At 43.5% G+C, this 20981-nt stretch overlaps 7 protein-coding genes across 7 annotated transcripts; 4 read left to right on the top strand and 3 right to left on the bottom strand.

The window, feature by feature from the left end:
* Positions 1 to 588: 588 nt before the first annotated feature.
* BGW36DRAFT_288746 (uncharacterized protein) lies at positions 589 to 1882 on the top strand (the record flags this gene model as incomplete). Its single annotated transcript, XM_046210609.1, has 6 exons — positions 589 to 622; positions 714 to 784; positions 849 to 1057; positions 1120 to 1195; positions 1250 to 1541; positions 1620 to 1882. The coding sequence occupies 6 exons, from the start codon at positions 589 to 591 to the stop codon at positions 1880 to 1882; spliced, it is 945 nt and encodes a 314-aa protein (XP_046076565.1).
* A 652-nt stretch (positions 1883 to 2534) lies between these two features.
* BGW36DRAFT_288291 (uncharacterized protein) lies at positions 2535 to 4920 on the top strand (the record flags this gene model as incomplete). Its single annotated transcript, XM_046210561.1, has 2 exons — positions 2535 to 2998; positions 3072 to 4920. The coding sequence occupies 2 exons, from the start codon at positions 2535 to 2537 to the stop codon at positions 4918 to 4920; spliced, it is 2313 nt and encodes a 770-aa protein (XP_046076566.1).
* Positions 4921 to 4993: 73 nt separating this feature from the next.
* On the bottom strand, positions 4994 to 5580 carry BGW36DRAFT_88375 (uncharacterized protein). The gene is made up of 2 exons (XM_046222667.1): positions 5391 to 5580; positions 4994 to 5300 (listed from the first exon to the last, which is right to left on the bottom strand). Exons 1-2 carry the CDS (start codon positions 5469 to 5471, stop codon positions 5067 to 5069), a joined length of 315 nt encoding a protein of 104 aa, XP_046076567.1. The 5' UTR covers positions 5472 to 5580; the 3' UTR covers positions 4994 to 5066.
* A 680-nt stretch (positions 5581 to 6260) lies between these two features.
* BGW36DRAFT_334367 (beta-glucosidase) lies at positions 6261 to 9296 on the top strand. Its single transcript, XM_046212908.1, has 3 exons — positions 6261 to 6514; positions 6609 to 6772; positions 6830 to 9296. Exons 1-3 carry the CDS (start codon positions 6425 to 6427, stop codon positions 9204 to 9206), a joined length of 2631 nt encoding a protein of 876 aa, XP_046076568.1. The 5' UTR covers positions 6261 to 6424; the 3' UTR covers positions 9207 to 9296.
* Positions 9297 to 9488: 192 nt separating this feature from the next.
* Positions 9489 to 10187, bottom strand: BGW36DRAFT_423107 (uncharacterized protein; the record flags this gene model as incomplete). The annotated part of the gene is made up of 1 exon (XM_046219791.1): positions 9489 to 10187. One exon carries the CDS (start codon positions 10185 to 10187, stop codon positions 9489 to 9491), a length of 699 nt encoding a protein of 232 aa, XP_046076569.1.
* A 1373-nt stretch (positions 10188 to 11560) lies between these two features.
* On the top strand, positions 11561 to 12826 carry BGW36DRAFT_287070 (putative endo-beta-1,4-glucanase celB; the record flags this gene model as incomplete). The annotated part of the gene is made up of 1 exon (XM_046210477.1): positions 11561 to 12826. One exon carries the CDS (start codon positions 11561 to 11563, stop codon positions 12824 to 12826), a length of 1266 nt encoding a protein of 421 aa, XP_046076570.1.
* A 429-nt stretch (positions 12827 to 13255) lies between these two features.
* Positions 13256 to 18608, bottom strand: BGW36DRAFT_334369 (P-loop containing nucleoside triphosphate hydrolase protein; the record flags this gene model as incomplete). The annotated part of the gene is made up of 15 exons (XM_046212909.1): positions 13256 to 13654; positions 13749 to 14210; positions 14270 to 14891; positions 14945 to 15009; positions 15082 to 15132; positions 15192 to 15263; positions 15317 to 15443; positions 15498 to 15848; positions 15902 to 16064; positions 16127 to 16565; positions 16638 to 16902; positions 16952 to 17185; positions 17243 to 17740; positions 17790 to 18330; positions 18402 to 18608. 15 exons carry the CDS (start codon positions 18606 to 18608, stop codon positions 13438 to 13440), a joined length of 4314 nt encoding a protein of 1437 aa, XP_046076571.1. The 3' UTR covers positions 13256 to 13437.
* Positions 18609 to 20981: the final 2373 nt, after the last annotated feature.

The raw sequence follows: 20981 nt of genomic DNA on the forward strand, positions 1-20981 counted from the left end.
TTGACTTACAAGTTGCTTTAGCCTGTCCACGATATGAGTAATGGAAGATGATGTCTTACTAAAAATTTCCTCCTCTTATTGGTGAGTTAACTCCTTGGTTAGTAAATACCGCCAATTCAATATTTTTGTTCCTTTACTATCTCCTTTTCAGATTTTCGGTTTACTCTTTACAAGCTGCAGTATCCTTACTGGTTAAGGTAAGGGTTTGGTGGCCTTTTTGGATGTTACAACCTATTACGAAGTGCCATAAGGGGTCGATACTCTGTCCTATTCTTGTTATATTCCTTTCTTGCATGTAAGATAATACTAATTGGTGGATAAAGATAACCAAGTGAAGCCGAATATTCTCGGCGGGGCTACAGTTACGTGAGAAAAAGGGAGGATGGATAATACATATTAGACTTCGTGTTTCCGCCGAAACACGGACATATAGTGTAATCTTGTTCAGGTTATAAGTAGCTCGGATTCTCAGAGCATCCTGGATAAATCAACGAACTTGAAATTCCCCCCTTCAAAACAAACTGCGCCTAAACGCTAGGAAGTTCGACAAACTTCTCTGTCGAAAAGGAAAAGAAGAAGAAAAAAAATATGGTGAATATTGCAGTTGCTGGAGGCAGTGGCAGTATGTGCTCTTGATTGTGTCTCTCTCTCTCTTTTGCCTGACTCTCCCTCGAACACCATGGAGCTGGATAGTTTACTGAACGTTACTATAGATGTTGCCAAAGAAATCCTCGATGTCCTCGTCGCAACAGGGAAGCACCAGATAGTTCTCCTTTCGAGAAAGGTCCGCTTATCTATATCTATCCTTGTCTGATAACTGTCATATTACCCTGCTGATAGCTTTGCAGGAAGTTCCTGCCAATCTTGCACAAGGTGTGACTTGGATCAAGGCAAACTACGACGACACTGAAGGACTAGTGGAAGTCCTTCAAGGTGTACACACCCTGCTCTGCTTCATAACACCTCAGTCGGACCCCGGAAACTCCTCCCAGAAGAATCTTATAGACGCTGCGATCAAAGCTGGCGTGAAGCGCTATGCGCCGAGCGAATGGGCTACGTAAGTTCACCAGCCATCCAACTCACCATCCAACCCAACTTACTGAATACATCTAGGTCGAGCTTCGATTACATGCCCTGGTATGCGGGGAAGGGTGAGGTCCGTGAGTATCTCCACGAGCTGAACAGAAGCAAAAAGGTGAACTGCGAAACGAGGAAATGCTTTAGTGGCTTAGCTGAATTGTGGACGTAGGTTCTTGAGTATTGCCTTTTCCAACCTGGAATGTTTGTGAATTACTACACAGCACCATACAAAACATCAAAACATGTTCACCCGTTTCAGAACCAGATCGATTTCAATAACCGTCGGGCTATCGTGCTCGAGGGAGGCGAAGACTCCCCAATTGGCCTTGTCACCGTGCGTGACTTTTGTAATGTCGTGGCTAGAGCGGTAGAGTACGAAGACGTGTGGCCTATTATTGGGGGTATTAGAGGCGAGGAACTGACAGTGGCGCAACTAATTGCTGTCGGGGAGAAAGTTCGCGGTACGTAATATTGGTATAGCAAGAAGATACTGATGCCGACCGCATGGTTCAACTTGCATGCTGACTTGAATGACTAAGGCGGACCGTTTACCATCGAGAAGATGAAAGCAGAAGATCTCCAGGCTGGCGTGGTAAAAAGTACCTGGCTGCCCAAGGTTGATCATCCAGCCATTCCACCTGAGCAGGTAGACGCACTGTCCGCGAGTTTTGTTTCTGGAGTGCTCTTGGGAATGTCGGCTGGAGCGTTCAGAGTCTCAGATGAGTGGAACCGTCTGCTGCCGGAGTACGAGATGACTGGAGCTGAGGACTTTTTGGCTGATGCATGGCGTTGCAAGCCTTGAACATTTGGAATAACTGTATGGTAGATAGGGTATATGAGGCATATTTCTAAATAAGTTATATCTTGCAGGGTATAGCTTCTAGGCCATTTCACATCAACTTGTCCCCGCTTAGAGAGAATGTCGAAGGCTGAATTCCAGCCAAAATCTAGAGGATTTTATAATTAGTGTAAAACATCAAGGGAAACCTCTTTCTAGTTCTATATACAGGCCACACGTTGATTAAAATGGTCAGTCGCTGAAAAATTTAATATAGTATCTTTCACTTGGTATTGCAGATATCGAGGAATGTTGTCGTGGCGAGTCCCATTTCTTTCTTTTTGTCTTTTCTTTTCTGCATATAAGATTTTAGTCGCAAGTGAGAGTAATCACATGAATAGAAGGAAAGCAATCTACATAGGAGCCATGTTGGTTGTATGTAGCCTTCCAAGACAACCATCACCAAGAAGATCGTGACGGTCTGAGCTAGTCCCTAATGGGGCAGTACTTCGACCGCCGAACACGGCGGAGCCTCAAAAGCAACGAATCAGAGCCGAGTCTGACCCACTACCAGCCTCCATGATGCTGAAGTGTGTTTGGATATTTGCTTTTATTCTACGCCGAAAATGTATAGCATTCTATGAGCCGGATGACAGTGTTTAGCTCAGAGATTGATATGACAGATAGAGGCTCTCAAACTCGTGGGTTACCCGTGGGTGAAGTGAGAATTGAGCCTAGGAGAAGGAAAGTTCGGAAAGGCACGCAGAGCTGCTGGGAGTGCAAGCGAAAAAAGATTAAATGCATATTTACCGCACCAACGGATAGTCTCTGCCACGGATGCAAGCGCCGTGGTACTCCGTGCATCAGTCAAGAATTTCCAGAGGATCCGGGAAGCACTCGGAGGCAGCTGGGAGACAGGCTTGGCCGAGTTGAGGAGTTGGTCGGGCGGCTCATAAGGGACAGTCGTAAAGATGACCCGAATGATACTTCGCCTCGGAGCACACAATCAGACGGGCGAGTAGAGCACCGATATCTGACTGGTCAGGCTGACGGCGCCTCGACATCTCCTAGTTCTACTACGCTCAATTGGAATGGTCAAGATCCAGCGGTGCGTCTCCCTATAACTGCACCCTCGAATAGGTTATTTTAGTTTGGTCTTAGGATTCTATTTATAATGCTGATGAAAACTCACATATTTTAAGTCTCTGCTGAGCCCTTCTCTTCTAGTCAATGCCATTAGTCTGGGTCGGGACACAAGTACGGCAGATACATACAATGATCTCTCTCGAACTCTTTCAGCGGCATGGCCCAGTCTACGAGATCTCAATATCATATTGAGCATAGGATTTGGAGGCTTGGCCATTTTTCATGGGGTAATATGCATGCCATATTCAAAGTTCATGGGTCCAGAGAGACCCTCTCCACAGAAAATGTTGCAGCTTCCACCACCAGGATCTCACCCGGTCCTGATTGCACAGAAACTTCTAATGCTAGGCACCTATTTGCAAGGAATCCCACCAACTGATATTGAAGCGCTTAAAAATTTGAGTATCCCTCACCGAGACACCATGCACCGTGCGGTTGAGACGGCAAGTCGGCTCGTAACTAGTAACGACGATCTAGTTAATACGATCGAGGGTATCGAGTGCATAATGATAGAGAGCATGTACCGAAACAATGAGGGCAACCTGCGCCGAGCATATCTAATTATACGCCGCGCATTAGTTATTGCCCAAATGATTGGTTTAGATAGAGGCAACAACTCGTCCCTGTTAAAGGCCCTCGAGCCCGAGACCAGAACACGCATCGATCCAGCATATATGTGGTTCCGAATAATTCAATCTGATCGATACCTCTCACTCATGTTAGGCCTACCACAAGGTACGCTGGATAATGACTTCGCCATCGCTGAGGTTATGGAAGAGTGCAGTCCCATGGAGCGGATGGAGAGGATGGTCTGCTCTGCTGGTGGGCAAATTATACAACGGAAGCACGATGACAAGCAAAATTTTGCATTCACGCAAGAAACCGACAAGTTGCTGCGAGGTGCTGCGGCTTTAATGCCACCCCAGTGGTGGTTAGCCCCCGATCTGTCGACCAGGGATGCTGACGACTTGAATGTCATCCACGACACTGTTCGCCTCATGAACCAGTTCACATATTATCACCTGCTCCAGCGTCTCCATCTTCCATATCTTCTGCACCCATCGACAGATCCTCGGTATGACTACAGTAAGGTCACAGCCGTGATGGCCAGTCGAGAGTTACTATCTCGCTTCGTGCCATTTCGAAGCTCTAAGAACCATGGTTCATTCTGTCGCGGTGTTGATTTCCTCGCATTTATTGCGAGCACTACGTTATGTCTGGCGCATATTGACGCTTGCCGCCAAATAAATTTCTGTGCGAACGAAGGCCGCGGCAGTGCACAACTCGGCCTTCTCTCACATCAGCGCCTCAGCGACCGCGGTATGATGGAACGCGTTCTCGAGAGTATGGAATACATAGGCCAAACTAACAATGACAATATGGCTACGAAAATCGCGCACATAACCCGGCAGCTACTCAGTATCGAGGACGACGCTGCGATGGGCGGTAGTTACAAGGCTGATTCTTCGTTGAACAGCATTGAGCAGGAAGATCTGGAGTGTAATGGGATATTAATAGATGGCGGTACCGGATTAAAAATTTACATCCCCTATATTGGTACAATCAGGATTGAGCGCCATGGCGTCTTCAGACCATCTGTCCCAGCCGGGCTTAGGTCTCGGGAAATAGCCGGATTAACTGAAAGCTTCGACCCGCCGCTCCCAGGGCTGATTGAAAGGCCTGCAGAACACGTACAAAGCAGGAGAATTTCCGAGGACTGCATGTCGGATAACTCTACTAATATACGCCCTGTTGGTCTGCAAGTGCAGGATGACAGGGCCTTCGACTTTAATGATACTGCAGGATTGTATTCTCAATGGTTTGTCCCTGGGCTGGACTCGAGCGACGAATGGGATCTGCAAGGCATAGACACGGCTTTTTTTAATAGCATTTTTCAATTCCGCGGCAGCGAATGAATCTTAATTTATACAAATCTGCTATTATTAAAAATGTCACCTAGTACTATCGCCTTGGTCATAGCAAGAACGTATAAGTGAGAATTCCACTTGAGGGTTTTTCAAAATTGGGGTTTAATTGATTCTTTCTTGCTATATGCAGTCTTTTAAGTCACATAAATATAGCATGCGAATACTGCTGAGACTAGTTTAGTACCTATATCATATGATCGAAGCACATGAGGTAGAATGGTACTAAGACTTCCATCGTTGACTCCGGCTACAAAGAATGAAAAGCCACAAGATATTGATTTGAAGTGTCGCAGTCTGGCGTCCGACGGCCGGGTATTCTCCGGCAAAACGTCCTCAATAGTCGCGCGTTGTCTGGAGGGTAATTCTTTCTGCGTGTCTCTTGTGAACGTGGTTCCATTTTAAAGCATGTAGACTGGGTCAGATTGAATTTCCTTGAGAATGCCTTAGTTAATATATACCTGATTCTTCAATGTTGTGTGCCTCCGATCCCTGTCGCAAGAGATCTGGTTCGTAGCCAAAACAACATAAGATCCATCCATGTGGTCTTAACTGTTAAAACATAAATAACTAATCTAGACTTACCACTCAGGTGTTGGCCAATATGGCTAGTGGAAAGTGACTATGAGTGATCAATGCCGAAAATAATTTAGTTAATAGCGGAGTGTCGGTCGGTCACTGCGAATTTCTTCGCTCACCTGGGCTGATACGGAATACGAAATACGAAATACGGACAAGAAATACGAGCCTCCGTCTCTTAGATTCTTTAACGTAATTTTTATTGCCCACGACTCCTACTACTACCTAGCTGCTTTCTAGAATGGCTTCTTACAAGAGACATCTAACTAGACAGTGGCACATATTCTTAGTATACGCCAAAATTCTCTCGTCTTCAATAGGCTTGAGTATCACACTTGAGGTGGGAGGTGGTGATATTTCGTTCAAGCCAGTTACGATCATATCGATGATCAATTAAAATCTTCGCCTATCATTTGAGAAAGATTTAAAAATCGTGATCTGCATTCTTAGGATAAGCGGAGCATTCCTGGTCGTTGGTCTCCTCGGTATGCCATCTCTGATTGGCAGAGAGGGGCACGAAAGAGGCCGAAGTTTTGCCGGCAGTATGTAAGTTAACCAATTGTCTACGATGACTCAACTGGCAAGGGATAGCCATTTGTTGGCGATCAGAGCTAAGCCAGGGCTGCATGTACTCTACTTGGCGATGCTACTTGGTGATGCGTGCGGGGTACACCATAGTGATTTTCCTGCTGATTATAAAGATATAACCACAAAATGGAAAAAAGGAGCAAATACGAAGATGTCCTGCCAATATTGAAGTGAACCTTCAATGTTATATATATCGCGCATCTGGCGCACATTTCGTATGATATTTTCTATTGACATCACCATCCCACAACTAAAATTACATCTTCATTTTTTTTGATAGCTTTATAGTTGAAAGATCGTTTCTTTGAAATTAGTGCCATCACTATCGATGTGGAATCCGACCGTTAGCCTAGCCCTCGTGGTAGTCAGCAGCATATATGCTGCTTCTGCTACACTACACTCTCAAGAATCGAAAGAGGTATGTGGTATTTATTCATCACCTTCAGACGAATCGAACCATCCAAAAACTTATGTGAATGAACGCTGACAGAACATGTGCCATGTATATGTAGGGGGTTCTAGGAGCTTACGACGAAAAATGGATTTCCGATCCTTACTATCCATCTCCATGGATGAACCCTCAAGCTGATGGTTGGGAAGATGCCTACATGAAAGCAAAGGACTTCGTTTCTCAACTTAATCTATTAGAGAAAGTTAACCTCACTACAGGTGTTGGGTGAGTTTTCAGCTCACAGTCATACTGTTTCTAGTAGACTAAGCAAGCATATCCTAGGTGGGAAAATGGCCCATGTGTTGGTAATACCGGTTCTGTCCTTCGGCTTGGATTTAAAGGCTTTTGTAATCAGGATTCACCGCAAGGTATTCGCTTTGCAGACTATGTGTCTGCTTTCACATCGGGCCAGCTTACTGCAGCCACCTTTGATCGCTCCCTAATTTATGATCGGGGACATGCGATGGCTAATGAGCACAAAGGTAAGGGTATCACTATGCAGTTAGGGCCGGTCGCTGGTCCGCTTGGCCGTATACCGGAGGGTGGTCGTATTTGGGAAGGCTTTGCACCAGATCCTGTGCTCACTGGAATTGCTATTGCCGAGACTATTAAAGGAATACAGGACGCTGGTATTGTGGCCTCCGCGAAACATTACATTGGTAACGAACAAGAGCGTTTCCGTCAAGTAAGCGAATCAGCTGATCACGGTTACAATATCTCCGAAACGTTGTCTTCTAATATTGATGATAAAACCCTTCATGAACTGTACCTTTGGCCGTTTGCTGATGCCGTCCGTGCCGGGGTTGGTTCTATCCTATGCTCATACACTCAGATTAACAATTCATACGGTTGCCAGAATAGTAAAACACTTAACAATATACTCAAAGGAGAGTTGGGCTTCCAAGGTTTTGTTGTCAGTGACTGGGCTGGCCATCAGTCTGGCGTTTCCTCTGCGCTGGCTGGTATGGATATGTCTATGCCAGGTGATACTGCCTTTGATACCGGTCTGAGCTACTTTGGCGCTAATTTGACAATCGCTCTTCTCAATGGAACTGTCCCGGAATGGAGGCTTGATGACATGGCGATGCGCATAATGGCTGCATATTTCAAGGTTGGCAACCGTATCGAAGATCAACCAGACGTCAACTTCAATTCCTGGACCTATGACACTTATGGATACAAATATGCATATGGTAGTGAAGATTATGAGCAGGTCAATGGGCATGTCGATGTCCGAGGTGATCACGCCAGGCTAATTCGTGAAATTGCTGCAAAGGGAACTGTGTTATTAAAAAATAATGATGGTCTGCCATTGAAAACTCCCAAATTTGTCGCTGTCGTTGGCGAGGACGCTGGGCCTAGCCTTTATGGCCCCAATGGTTGTGCAGACCGTGGTTGCGATAATGGCACACTGGCTATGGGCTGGGGATCTGGAACTTCGGAATTTCCCTACCTCATTACTCCCGACTCGGCCATTCAGAACCAGGTCCTTTCATACGGCGGGCGTTATGAAAGCGTTTTAGACAATTGGGCAGAGGACTCTATCTTGACTCTCGTGTCTAAGCCTGAGGTGACTTGTATCGTTTTTGGTAACGCTGATTCTGGGGAGGGTTTTATTACCGTTGATGGCAACTGGGGCGATCGCAATAACCTGACTCTTTGGCGAAACGCGGATCAAGTGATTCAGAAAGTCAGTTCATCTTGTAGTAACACCATTGTCGTTCTACATACGGTTGGTCCCGTGTTGCTGACCGAGTGGTACAATCATCCCAACATTACTGCTATTGTCTGGGCTGGTCTGCCTGGCCAGGAGTCTGGGAACTCCTTAGTTGACATCCTTTGGGGAAAGGTAAATCCTGCTGGTCGTAGTCCCTTTACATGGGCCCGACAGCGAGAGGATTATGGTACAGATATTCTATATGAACCTAACAATGGGAATGGCCCACCCCAACAGGCTTATTCAGAAGGGGTATATATTGATTACCGTCATTTTGACAAAGCTGGAATTGATCCGATCTTTGAATTCGGACATGGCTTATCTTATACGACCTTCAACTATTCTAACATTCGAGTCATTAAGAGAAATGTCACCAAGTACGAGCCTACGGTCGGTTTAACCATCAAAGCGCCGACTTTTGGAAATTTTAGTCTGAATCTAAGCGACTATGCCCTCCCCGACGCCTATCCTTATCCTACAGCTTATATATATCCTTATCTGAATAACACATCATCGCTGGAAGCCGCTTCGATGGATCCGGAATATGGCAGAAGAGATTTTATCCCCCCGCATGCATATGAAAGTTCTCCACAGCCCCTACTTCCAGCGGGAGACCGTTCCACATCCGGCGGGAATCGATTATTATACGAAATAATGTATGAAGTAATAGCCACTATCACAAACACCGGCGACGTTGCTGGGGATGAAGTGGCACAGCTTTATGTAGCTTTGGGAGGTGACAACCCGCCTGTTCAGTTGCGTGACTTTGATCGAATCCATATTAAGCCTGGTGAAAGTGCTACGTTCAGTGGTAGTATCAATCGTCGAGACCTTAGTAACTGGGATGTTGTGAGTCAAAATTGGGTTATTAGTGATGAGCCGAAGAAAGTTTTCATTGGCAGTTCGAGCCGGAAACTACACTTGAGTGCAGTTTTACACTAGACCAGGGGTGCTCAGATATTATATAGCGGCACAATTATGCCATAAAGGCACTTTAGGAATTTATTTTGACTTGTATTACTTATATTCGTCCCGGAGGTTGGAGGAAATAGGCTGAATAAGAACATCAGTCTTTAATTTAACATGTTTAATTCAAACAGTAATTAAGCGTTCATGAATAGTAAACTATTTTCAAAAAAACCAACATTAAATCAGCAGGAAGCTCCGTTGAGAAGGTTTGGATGATTACGCTTCATATGCCAGAATATTCGCGTGAGGAATGTTTTAAACGGTCACCAGAAAAGGCTCCAACTTGATCGGCCATAAATGGCAATGTGGGTGTTCAATTTTTAAATCGCCTTCAATTATATACTCACTGCAATCGCCGTCCTTAACATGCGGAAAAGAAATGTCTTTGACGACAGCGTAGTACTGAACAAGCTCGAACCCATCACATATGAGTGACCCGCCCTTGGATTTGATATCCGTCCGGAATGCGCATGGTGGTTTAACATAGGTGCAGGGGATTCCAAGCTTGTCTTTCGTGTCTCTAATAAGAGTTCTCGTGGTGGTGGTAGTAGTAGTAGTAGTAGTAGTAGTAGGGGTGGTGGTGGCTAAAGCTCGTAGTCTGAAGGAACGGATTTTGAGACACTCTTCGACAGTTGTATCCTTGGTGATTTGGATTTGGAATTCAAAACGGCCAACGCCTTTGGTTGCAATCCTGGTTTGAGATATCGGTGAAACAGGAGAATCCAGACTACATACATCCCCTTCGCCAAGCGGTGATACCGGCGAGGTCGTTTCCGCAGTCTGAGAGTGACGAGAAGATCGAGCTTGATAGTCTTGATTCTCCCAAGCGGATTGAAACAAGTGAGTTGCACTGAAGCCAGTTGAAGGGTATTGTGTTTGATAATTTCTCTCCTTGCTTCTGAGGTTGAGTGGGGCTGGCAATATCGAGAGACGAGGATTGGGAATTTCATTCATTTTTCAAAGCCGAATGGTAATAACAACTTCTATATTATTGATTTCTGTTGTAACCCGAGAGTATAGTGTCCAGTAAGGAATGAAGTCCTTTGTGGCGGTAGGGTGGTTCTTGTGCTTTACAATGATTACTCATAGTTCTGACTCAGGGATGATCAAACCAAGGCTTTCCTGATGGATGATGATGCGACTCACTAATGGGAATAGTGAACGTAATAAATTTAAAACCGACATACAAGGACCCCATACCTAGCTATATATGGTATTAACAAGACACCTAGAGTAGTCTAAAGAAGAGGGAAGAAAAATGGGTTTGCTGGTAAAGCATGAGAGTTTGAAGATGACAACCCTTAAGAATGTATGATGTCCGATTTTCATTGTCGATGAATTTGGCATACGACCTTTAAATGTAAATTGCAAACAATGACATAGATTATATTTACCCAGGGTACATGCTACAAGCAACTATCATTGTGTCTATCAATTCGTTGACTATTCATATGTTCAGGATTAACGGAGGCCTTACTGATAATACGCGTAACGTTTGAATTCTTATCAAATCTACCTGACCCATTCGATTATACTGATTTAAGAATATATATTTTAAAGGTTGAAGGCTGCTTCGGATACAATTTGAAGTGCAGTTCCTATCTCAATGTTAGTATTACCTCTTCAATTTAATGCTTTTCGTTCTTCAAGACCTTGTGGTACACAGCCATAATGGCCCCGCTCCATTCCTGAGCGTGGTACCTTGTCAGGGGCTCTGCCAGCGGATTGGTGGGTTAATTTAGGGTTGCCTTTGAAGGGCTTGGTGGGTCCTATTAAGGATGCATTTTGAAGGTCAAGCGCAAATCGTTCAAAAATAAGAATTGTGGCTTGCTCATGTCTCTTGTTGATTTTGGATTGAATTTCATCACTACATATAGCTATGTGCTTTGGGAAAGTTTCTGTGCGTGGGGTTTTTTCGCTAATGAAAAACGATCGTCCATAATTAGACGAATTTCCTATCTGGCCAAACTTGAAACTTCCGACATTCCGCAGAGTACTAGCATATTAATTTCACAAATGAAACCCAAAATATAAGGATCTCCTTGGTTATTCACTTGTGTATTCGTGTCGCACGATCTTCAGGCACCGAGGACAATCATTGGTGACCAACTCATTAAGGAAAATTCTGTTATCCCTAAACGGAGCGTTGCATGTAAGAAAATAAGTTATCTTTGATTTTGTTTAATTAATTGTTCTAGAGGCTTTGAAGTTTCGATTGAACATAAATAGCCCGTAACATTCCTGGACCTATGAATGGAATTATAAACAGTCACTCGTTTTCGTCTTTTAAAACATTTCTATTGTATCGATTAATTTATCAGAACGCAATGGCGGGAACACTCGCGCTCAGCACATTACTTGTTTTGCCTCTGGTATCTGCTCAAGCTGTTGGCATACCTGATGCCCATCCTCAGCTTGTGACGTACAAATGCAAGGCGAATGGAGGTTGTCAGGCACAAGACACATCTGTCGTTATTGACTTCACCTTCCACTCTGTCCACGAAAAGAATAGTAGTACGTCCTGCTATAATGGATCAGTTGACACAAGCCTCTGCCCGGATACTGAGATGTGCACCCAAAACTGTGTCGTTGATGGTGCAGCGAACTATACGGAATTTGGCGTTACGGTTGCTGGCAGCTCCTTAACAATGCATCAATACATGACCGTCAAAGGCGAGACCGAAGTGACTTCCTCACGGCTGTACCTTCTCGATAATGCGAGCCAGAATTATGCAAAGCTTCAATTACTCAATCAGGAGTTCGCCTTTGATGTTGATGTCTCGACTCTGGTATGCGGCATGAATGGCGCCTTGTACCTCTCTGAAATGGACCTTACTGGAGGTCGAAGCACATCTAGTCCCGCAGGTGCAGCTTATGGAGCAGGTTATTGTGATGCCCAGTGTCCGAAACAAGCATGGTTCAATGGAGCCGTTAATACTCAAGACCTCGGCGCATGCTGTAATGAAATGGATATATGGGAAGCCAATGCTCTATCCACGCAGCTTACTCCCCATCCATGCACAAAGCCAGGTATCTACGGATGCTCTAGTGATGACTGTGGCTCTAATGGGGTTTGTGAAGAGTCTGGATGCGGATTCAATCCGTATGGGCTGGGTCTTCATAACTATTACGGGTACGGCGGCAGAATCGACACAAGCAAGCCATTCACTGTCGTGACACAATTCTTGACTAATGATAATACGACGACGGGCACTCTTTCTGAAATTCGCCGGCTGTATGTTCAGAATGGAACTGTGATCCAGAATGCCGTTGCGACGGTGGCGCCTTTCGTCGGAACTGACTCTATCACTGATAAGTATTGTGCAAATGCTGATAGTGGGTTTGCATCCCGCGGGGGTTTGAAGACTTCAGGGGAGGCTCTTGATCGTGGAATGACGCTGGTGTTCTCTATCTGGAACGACAATAGTCAGTTCATGAACTGGCTTGATAGTGGAAATGCAGGGCCATGTAATAGCACCGAGGGGAACCCGTCAATAATCGAACAAACAGCGCCTTATACTTCGGTAACATTTTCGAACATCAAATGGGGTGACATTGGATCGACGTACAAGTCTACTAGGAGGGCTTGGTGATAACATATTCAAGATATTGACTTTCAAGTACATATTAGTCTCTTTGGATTTGTCTTTGACATATTTAGGTACATATGGATATCAACCGAATGAAGCTGGCCATACTGTGTTCTCCATATTGTCTTACATATACGTAACACTCATCTAAGTTTATTATTCTATTTAAAACAATGAACTTGAAAGTGTTAAGACGCAGGTGTGCTATAATGATAAACATTTCTGGAACTTGCAAACAAGCCTGTTAAAAATCATATGTAATAATAGTTAATATGTCTAAACGTTTTATGGTCTTGCAAAGTAAGACTGGTATTGAAATCTATGAGAAAAGGACGTTTAAACCGATTAGATTGATAACTATGGCAATCTACCTAGTGGTGTTCGAGATTACATTGAATTGATATGTATGTAGATTAATTATATATCACTAACCAAAAACAACCCAGGGCCTGAAAAGCAGAATCAACCTAAACCCTTTCGCCCTAATACACCGAACATTTTGCATGAGGTTATTGTTTGCAGAGACTGCACCTGAAGACGCCAGGAAACATAAAATACATATAAAATTGTTGTTGGAGAAGAAGGCGACTGTTCATCAGTAGTAATACAAGTTGCTAATAAGACATAGAATTATATAGGTCCGCAAAAGCGGAGTCCCTGGTGAGAAGGGCATCTGGACCATCGAATTCAACGAGCTCTCCAGCCTGTAAGAATGCAACTTTGTCGAAATGTCTAATATACCCAAGCCTATGAACGACTGCAATGACAGTGTGCTCAACAAAGTCGGTGTCGATTACATTTTGCATGATGCTTTCAGTGACAGAATCCACACTGCAATTATAGGAAAAATTAGCAACCTCTACTGGCTTGGGAATATTCATGTAAAGAAATGCAAAGTACAGGGTAGAACCATTTAATGACATACCTGCTTGTTGCTTCGTCTAGAATTAAGACAGGGCTTTTCCGAATCATTGCTCTTGCGAGACAGAGCAGTTGTTTCTCGCCCACAGACCAAGACGTCGTAGGTCTTTGTGTATCTAGCCCTCCACTACTTTCGACTATGTTCCAGAGATTTAATTTCTGAAGAGCCCGAATAATTGCTTCATCGGAAACACTACCATATGGATCAATATTGAATCGAATAGACCCAGGCATAAGGAATGGGTCTTGTGGAACCACATTAATCCGCGAGCGCAATTCAGCCGGAGCGAGAGAGGCGATATCTATTCCATCGATTTCGATAGAACTGTCTTGATGACAATGGATCATTGCTAGCAGGCTGAGGATCATTGAAGTCTTGCCACTCCCTGAGCGGCCACAAATAGCTATTTTTTCTCCTTTCTTAATGGATAGCGAAATACCTTTAAGCACTGGCTCTGCTTCTGGCCTAAAATTTGAAAATTATTAGCATATCTACCCAGACTGAGATTGGAAGGAAGAACATACTTGTAGGACGCCACCACATTTTTATACACAATTGTCCCAGCTGTTGGCCAGTTAGATGGGACTACCATCTGACAATCACTCCTATTTTTTTCCACCGGTGTGTTTTCCGCAAAATCCTTGATACGCGCAACGGCACCAATTGATGTTTCCAGGGTTGTCCAATATTTGACAACAGAAACCATAGTACGATTAAATGTCATAATTGTAACCAATGATATACCAACCGCACCAGCTGTAAATGAACTTTTCCACATGACCACAATAGAGACGAGTATCACGGCAAGGGCAGCAATGACAAGGTCAAGGATGAACGCCAGCAATCGCTGTATACAATAGAGCGAATACACCGGACGCTGGGACCGATCAAGGCGAGACTCGAGTATCTTTTGAAATGAGGATTGCCAGCCGTAAGCTCGTAATGTATTGGCTCCGCTTGATGTCTCTAGAAAAAGCTGATAGACTGGAGCTTTAGCCTCAATGTCCAACAGTCGTACCTGTCGAGAAGTACGAAGGTAGAACTTTTGCACGATGTAGACGATCACAACAACGAATGGTATGGCGACACTAAGGTATTTTCCAAAGACAGCGAGAAGTACGCCTTTGCCAACAAGGTCACAAACAGCTATAGGATCAATGTTAATGTATATTACGCGCCTCATGTAGCGGGTACCTCACAATATGTGTAGTTAATTGAGACTCCACAAAGATCCATTCCAATTAATTCCATATCCTGGCTGAACCTATAGGGACAATATTGGTTAGACTAGCTGGTCTGCGTGCAATGATTGAAGGGTTCTAGGGATGGTGGGTACCGATTCACTATTGACCCTAGGTCTGTTTCTAGGCAAAATTGTAGCGTTGCACTGTTGATGGAGTTAGCAAATTCTTACCACTACAATTAGTCATATTCATGAAGACTTACCGAACTGTTGTTGTGAGAAGATCGGTGTGAAGGTTTAGAGATGAGTTTGATATGACTTTGACGAATAAAAGCCTATTTTATCAATATTCAAAACGCTGTTGCAGAGTAAAAGCTCTATCACTTACCAGCAGGCTGCAGTCATAAAAAGGGTAGAAGAGATCCCCAAAGTTGCATAAACCCCAAGGTACATGCCAGTGGCGTTATTATTGGGGTCATTTGAGTTTGCTGCAGACCACCAGTCCACCCAGACAGCTAGAGTAAACGAGTAAGCAGATATTAATCATTCTTGCTGGTTTTATAACTTACTGGAAAATTCAGCGCAAAAAACACAAAGCGCCAAAAATGCAAAAATGCCAAAAACGGTCATATGGCCTGAGGCTTTTGAGAAGTATTTGTATACAGACGGGTCTCCGTTACGACGGTTTAGATCATTAGTCTGCTCATCAAAGGAAGAACTGGCAACTTTGTGTAAATCTCCATTAGTATTAACCGAAGTCGTTGTATCTGGATCGAGAGAAGAGTCATTGAAACTGTCGACTTGTTGCTTGGAAGTCGACAGATAACCCTCGGTTCCTTGCAGTGATTCCAGAGGGCCCGCTTTTCGTATACGGCCACTCTCTAACACGATAACATCCTGAGCAAATGCAACCACCGAGGCTGGGTTTTTGTTAGCTGGTAAGTTCTATAGCAGACAGGATTTATAGTCTCACGGGCATGTGTCACAAGGATAACAGTAGACTTTTGTCTTCTGAGCAAGCCATGCTCTCCAAATAAACGATTTGAAATCAAGGATACATTATACGCATCAATACCGCTAAAAACATCATCCAGAAGAACGAATTGGCACCGGGAATAAATAGCACGAGCTAAGGCCTAACAGCTAATGTTAGTAAATATGAAAATCGACAAGCTCATCAGACCCAATTTCAACCTACAACGCGTTGTTTTTGTCCACCACTTAGAGAACTGCCCTTGCTTCCCACGGCTGTATGGTCTCCTCTTTTCAGACGGTTCACATCTGCTTCAAGACCGCAGGCCCACAAAACAGTATCATACCAGGCTTCATCCACTGATTCCACGGCTGACTGGCCTATGATGTTTTCACGGATGGTCCCATTTATCAGCCAAGGAGTCTGAGAGCAATATGCGGCGGTGTAGAAACTCCTAACTGTTCGATCAGGTCCATAGAGAGGTATTGTTTCTCCCAAAATACTCTCCAACAAGGTTGACTTGCCGCTCCCAGTAGGTCCCATGACAGCTGTTATGCGACCGGCTGAAATTTGCACATCAATGCTGTCTAATATTGCAAGCCCTGATTTGCTCCATGCAAAACTTTGGCAATTGAAAGAGACTATGTGAGAAGACTGCCACTCTCTAACATATTTGCTTTTCCTTGGTAGCAAAGCAAGTTCCATAATGTCCTCACCGTGCTCGTTGAGAGAATACTCGGAGTTCTGTGGCTGCATGTTTTCCGATACAGCGTTCTTGTTAACCCGGGAGCAAAACTCCTGAATGCGATCGAAACAACTAAGGCACTGTATCACTGCTGGAATGGCTTGGATTAATGACAGTGCCGGAGTAGTTTGAAGAGATATTAAGGACAGAGAAGTAAATGCTTGCGCTGTCAAGATTGAATGCTCATGCCGAGCTGCGGCGATGGCAACGAACGCAGCAAATGTTACCACAGGCGCCAGAACAGTTGGCGAGTTTGCTGCTAGAATTAAATCCAAAATAGTTGATAATGGGGTGGCAATTCTTACAAAAGAAAATCTCACCGACAAGCAAAATCCGAAATTTGCGAGACTCGTAAATTTCAGTCCGGCGCAATTTATCGACGATGTCAAATAGCTTGTCACTGAGACCGAGCATTTTAATAGCCCTCATATCACCGAGCATACTGGAAGTAACGGCCAATCTTTCTTCTACTTTTTCAGCCCATAATTTCTGGTATCGCTTGCCTCGCGCTGAGATTTTGAAAGTCATTAGGACAAAGGCTGTTGATCCGTTAGCACTGTAGTGGATTTTAATGCTGGTTAAATGTCTATGCCTACCTAATACTAATAGACCTGGAACGAGACAGGCCACGTAAACCTCTCTTTGGAGAAGATAGGTTGCAATTGCTATATCGATCAAAGACCCCCAGAGTTCGTGTATTGACTGAAAGCCGACAATAATTCGCTGCACGTCCGTGCCCATCAAGGAAGTACTGTCAAGTTCACCCTGGTCCACATTTCGGCCATGAGCGGTCTCATGGTAAATTAGTGAAATCAATCCACCTCTTAATTGGGTGAGAAAGCGAAAGGTTTGATATGAAAAAACCGAATTTGAGACTGCTTTGCCAAGATACGCCAAAGCGTAGGCACCAATCATGGCTTTTCCATTTGAAAGTGGAGTATCTATTTCAACATAGCTTATAAGGGCGTTAATCAAGAAGGGTTGTGCAAAAGTGAATCCTGTTAAGCACAAACGGGGGATCACTGCTCCAAGAAATGTGCGATTGTAAGCTCGGAAACAGGCCCTGAGGAGACTATATTTCTTTGCCATATCATCTGGAAGGATATTAGCCGTATAACTTTATTGTAGAAATCAATATGTTACATTTTACCATGGTTGTTTGAAGACTGCTATACACCCCATCACTTCGTAGTCGGTAATCCAGGGCAGGAAGATCATCCACAGCTAGGATCTGGTGGTAACCTTGCCGCAGAGTGGAAAAGAGCCACCCAAAGCCAACCCGAATCCAGAAGCCAATAAATGGCTCCGGACCAGAACTCATATATAGCTCATTGTCGGACAACCGCAAGTTCTTGCGTTTGCTGAAGGATTCGAGAAATATACCACTGATTTTCATAGCTAAGGTGAGAGATAAGATGCTAGCCGGGCCATAATTATCGGCGACGAGCCATAGAGTACGGACTCGTGCGATATCGAGTATGGAAGATATTCCCATAAAAATTTCAAGTAGCGTAGACGTCTGTACAGACCTATGGTGATGAAGCCATGAGAATATGCCCACACCGATTGTCGTAGCTAGGCCGAGAGCATCACTGGCCAGCGATGCGCGGGTCTCAATATTTGGTTTCAGTTGGCGAAATACGAGAAAGACTGTCTGATATATAGCAAGAGATACATATACAGCCTAAATTCAAGATTTAATTCTTTTTTTTTCCACACATAAATTAGTAGACATGATTAGCGGGGATGCCATACTGCTTTGAGGCTAACTAGCCGGTTCGACTTGATCACGTTGGTGCCCTTGAACAAAGGATAAAGCCCAACAGGAAGTGAAAATATGAATGCAGCATTTGGAAGGATGGTAAGGAAGATATCTTCAAAGTATAGTGTGAAGTCGAAAGCACGGCAAGAAGGGTCGACCCTAGGACCAAAAGCCGCATCGCACGGCGGCAGGGACGACATTGTCTACTCCAGAGCCATAAACATGTACAAGAATGTAGAGCAAGGGTGCAATTTGGATAATTATTCTAGTCGTGGCGTCTACTGGGACTGATAAATGTGACGTCTTGAAATTGAAGAGTGGGTCACAACACGGTTGTCTGCTTGGGGTCCGGTCAGATTTCAGGGATGGAATCGCGAATGTGTTGGCCCCATAGGTCCCATACCTTCTAGAAAATGTCGTGAGCCACGCTATTTCCTAGACAATTTGCATTCTACGCATACTAACTCGAAGAAACGTGGATTTACTATTTAAAATGTCTCAAATGTAAAACCGAAACCGATTCCATTTCGAAACAAAAATCCTAATACTGATACCAAGTCGCATAAATATGCCTTTGAAAAATCGTTGACTTTGAATGCACGCAAGAAGAATTCGATTGATATCGAAATCGAGTGTTCGTCGAATTTGAGTAAATCATTCGATGTGAAGTGCGCGATATTCATCATGCTACTGGTTCTTTTATAAGGGTATATATGTACTCATTGTCCGTCTGGCTCCGCAGCCACCGTACCCAAAATCAGATTGAATTAAATTGAACCATTAAATAATTTTCAGTAGCGAAATTTCTCGGCGCGCACTCTTGTGTTTGCCTTTGTGCTGCTGATCGTAGAATTGCTAGCTATGTAAAATGCAGTTAAGTCTACATTGCACACTACGATTAATGAAACTGTTCATATTTAGAACGTATCAAATAGATATTGTAGGCTTGAAAGATAATTGAAATGACAGTGTAACGCTTTGCTCTCATCTTTGAACTGCGTAATAGTTTCACCAATTGGCGTATTCAAGATGCAGTGAATTAAATTATGAATCTAGAGAATGTAACCTACATATGGTCTGACTGTGCCTTGTTGATAACATGATATTTCTATATTCCGTTTTCTACCAACTTTACTTGTATTGATATGGAATTTTACATGGAGTGACGCCGGCTTCTAGGGATCCCAATACAGAGAGACTAATTCTATTGTGTTTGAGGGAAATAGGAGGTCGAAAGACCTCTATGAAAGATGGTTAAATAATATTTATGAGTATTCATTATTCTTATCACACCATATCAATTGATAGACTGGACTTTTGATAAAATACCCAAGAGACACGCATGGACTACATGTATTAATTGATGTAAAAGACATATAAAGCGAAGCAGACAGATATCAGACTAAGTGATAACTAAGAATCTTGGAACTAATCATTGCAATGAGAACCTCTATTTAGTGAAATGATAAAATGTTCGATTAAATGTAGTTGCTATTATAGTATTTTGTCCTTTCCTTCTCCAGATGTCATTATTATTATCTGTAGTGGTTGAAAGTTGACATGTACTGCATGTCAACTAATCAATTCAATGTTGATTATTGAGAAAGTTTACACACTTATCACCAGATCCTTGGTGCTGACTAAATAAGATACACGTATATTGGTTTAAACTTTATAGTCAATAATAGTCCTTAAGCCCCTTGATGGACTTAATATGCGCCTACAGCACTAACTCTAAAATAAATATAGCTTTAAGCTTAAAGTGATACGAGAATCTGGAGGAACATTAAAAGGATGTACAGGAACTCGAAATCTATACCTAGGATTAATAATGCGTATAACAGGGTAAAGAGTAGATAGACATTGTTATTTGAATAGACAATGGTTGCTATTAGATATTTTAATTTTTTCAGTGGCAAAATCTAGAACAAGATGTTTATGCGAGACCGCTTCGTATAGACTAAATACAATGTGGCTTTTGATTCGATCTGCTGAGCCTGCAGCAAGATGAAATTATAGTGTAAATTGCGCAACCACTAGTTTTAGCGGCCCCAGTCCAGCAGTTTTGAGAGGATTAGTTGCGGGGTGGCTTAAAAAAAGACCAGCACTAGCCTCTAGGCAATACGAAGTTATGAAAACAGCACGTATCAATTTTCTCACAGTGGACCTCTGTTGTTATGAAACGAATCAATTGGCCTAGCTCCTATTATTAATTGGGACTCGGGATTTGGTAACTTAGGGTGTTCCATTGCAGTAAGAAATTCTGGCTCGTGGGCCTGAGTACCCGAGACAAAAGCTCAACTGGCCTATCTATGACATGATATAAAAGCAATCAAGCAGTGACCAGTCATTGATATGATATCCATGTGCTATGTAAGCACCGCATACAGTACTATGTACAGTAGAGCAGAGCTGTATTTGACTCGACGTTCATTTGTCTCTAGTATAATCAATTTGACACTACAGTCTAGTAACATTGCACAGTAAATGATACTAAACATAGATAAGCATAGCTGAATTACGTGCGATTGCTGGAGAAGCTCGCCTTCAATTTATGTGGGTACATGTACTAT

Source organism: Talaromyces proteolyticus (genome assembly GCF_021365285.1).
Source record: "Talaromyces proteolyticus strain PMI_201 chromosome Unknown BGW36scaffold_2, whole genome shotgun sequence".
NCBI classification, from domain to species: domain Eukaryota; kingdom Fungi; phylum Ascomycota; class Eurotiomycetes; order Eurotiales; family Trichocomaceae; genus Talaromyces; species Talaromyces proteolyticus.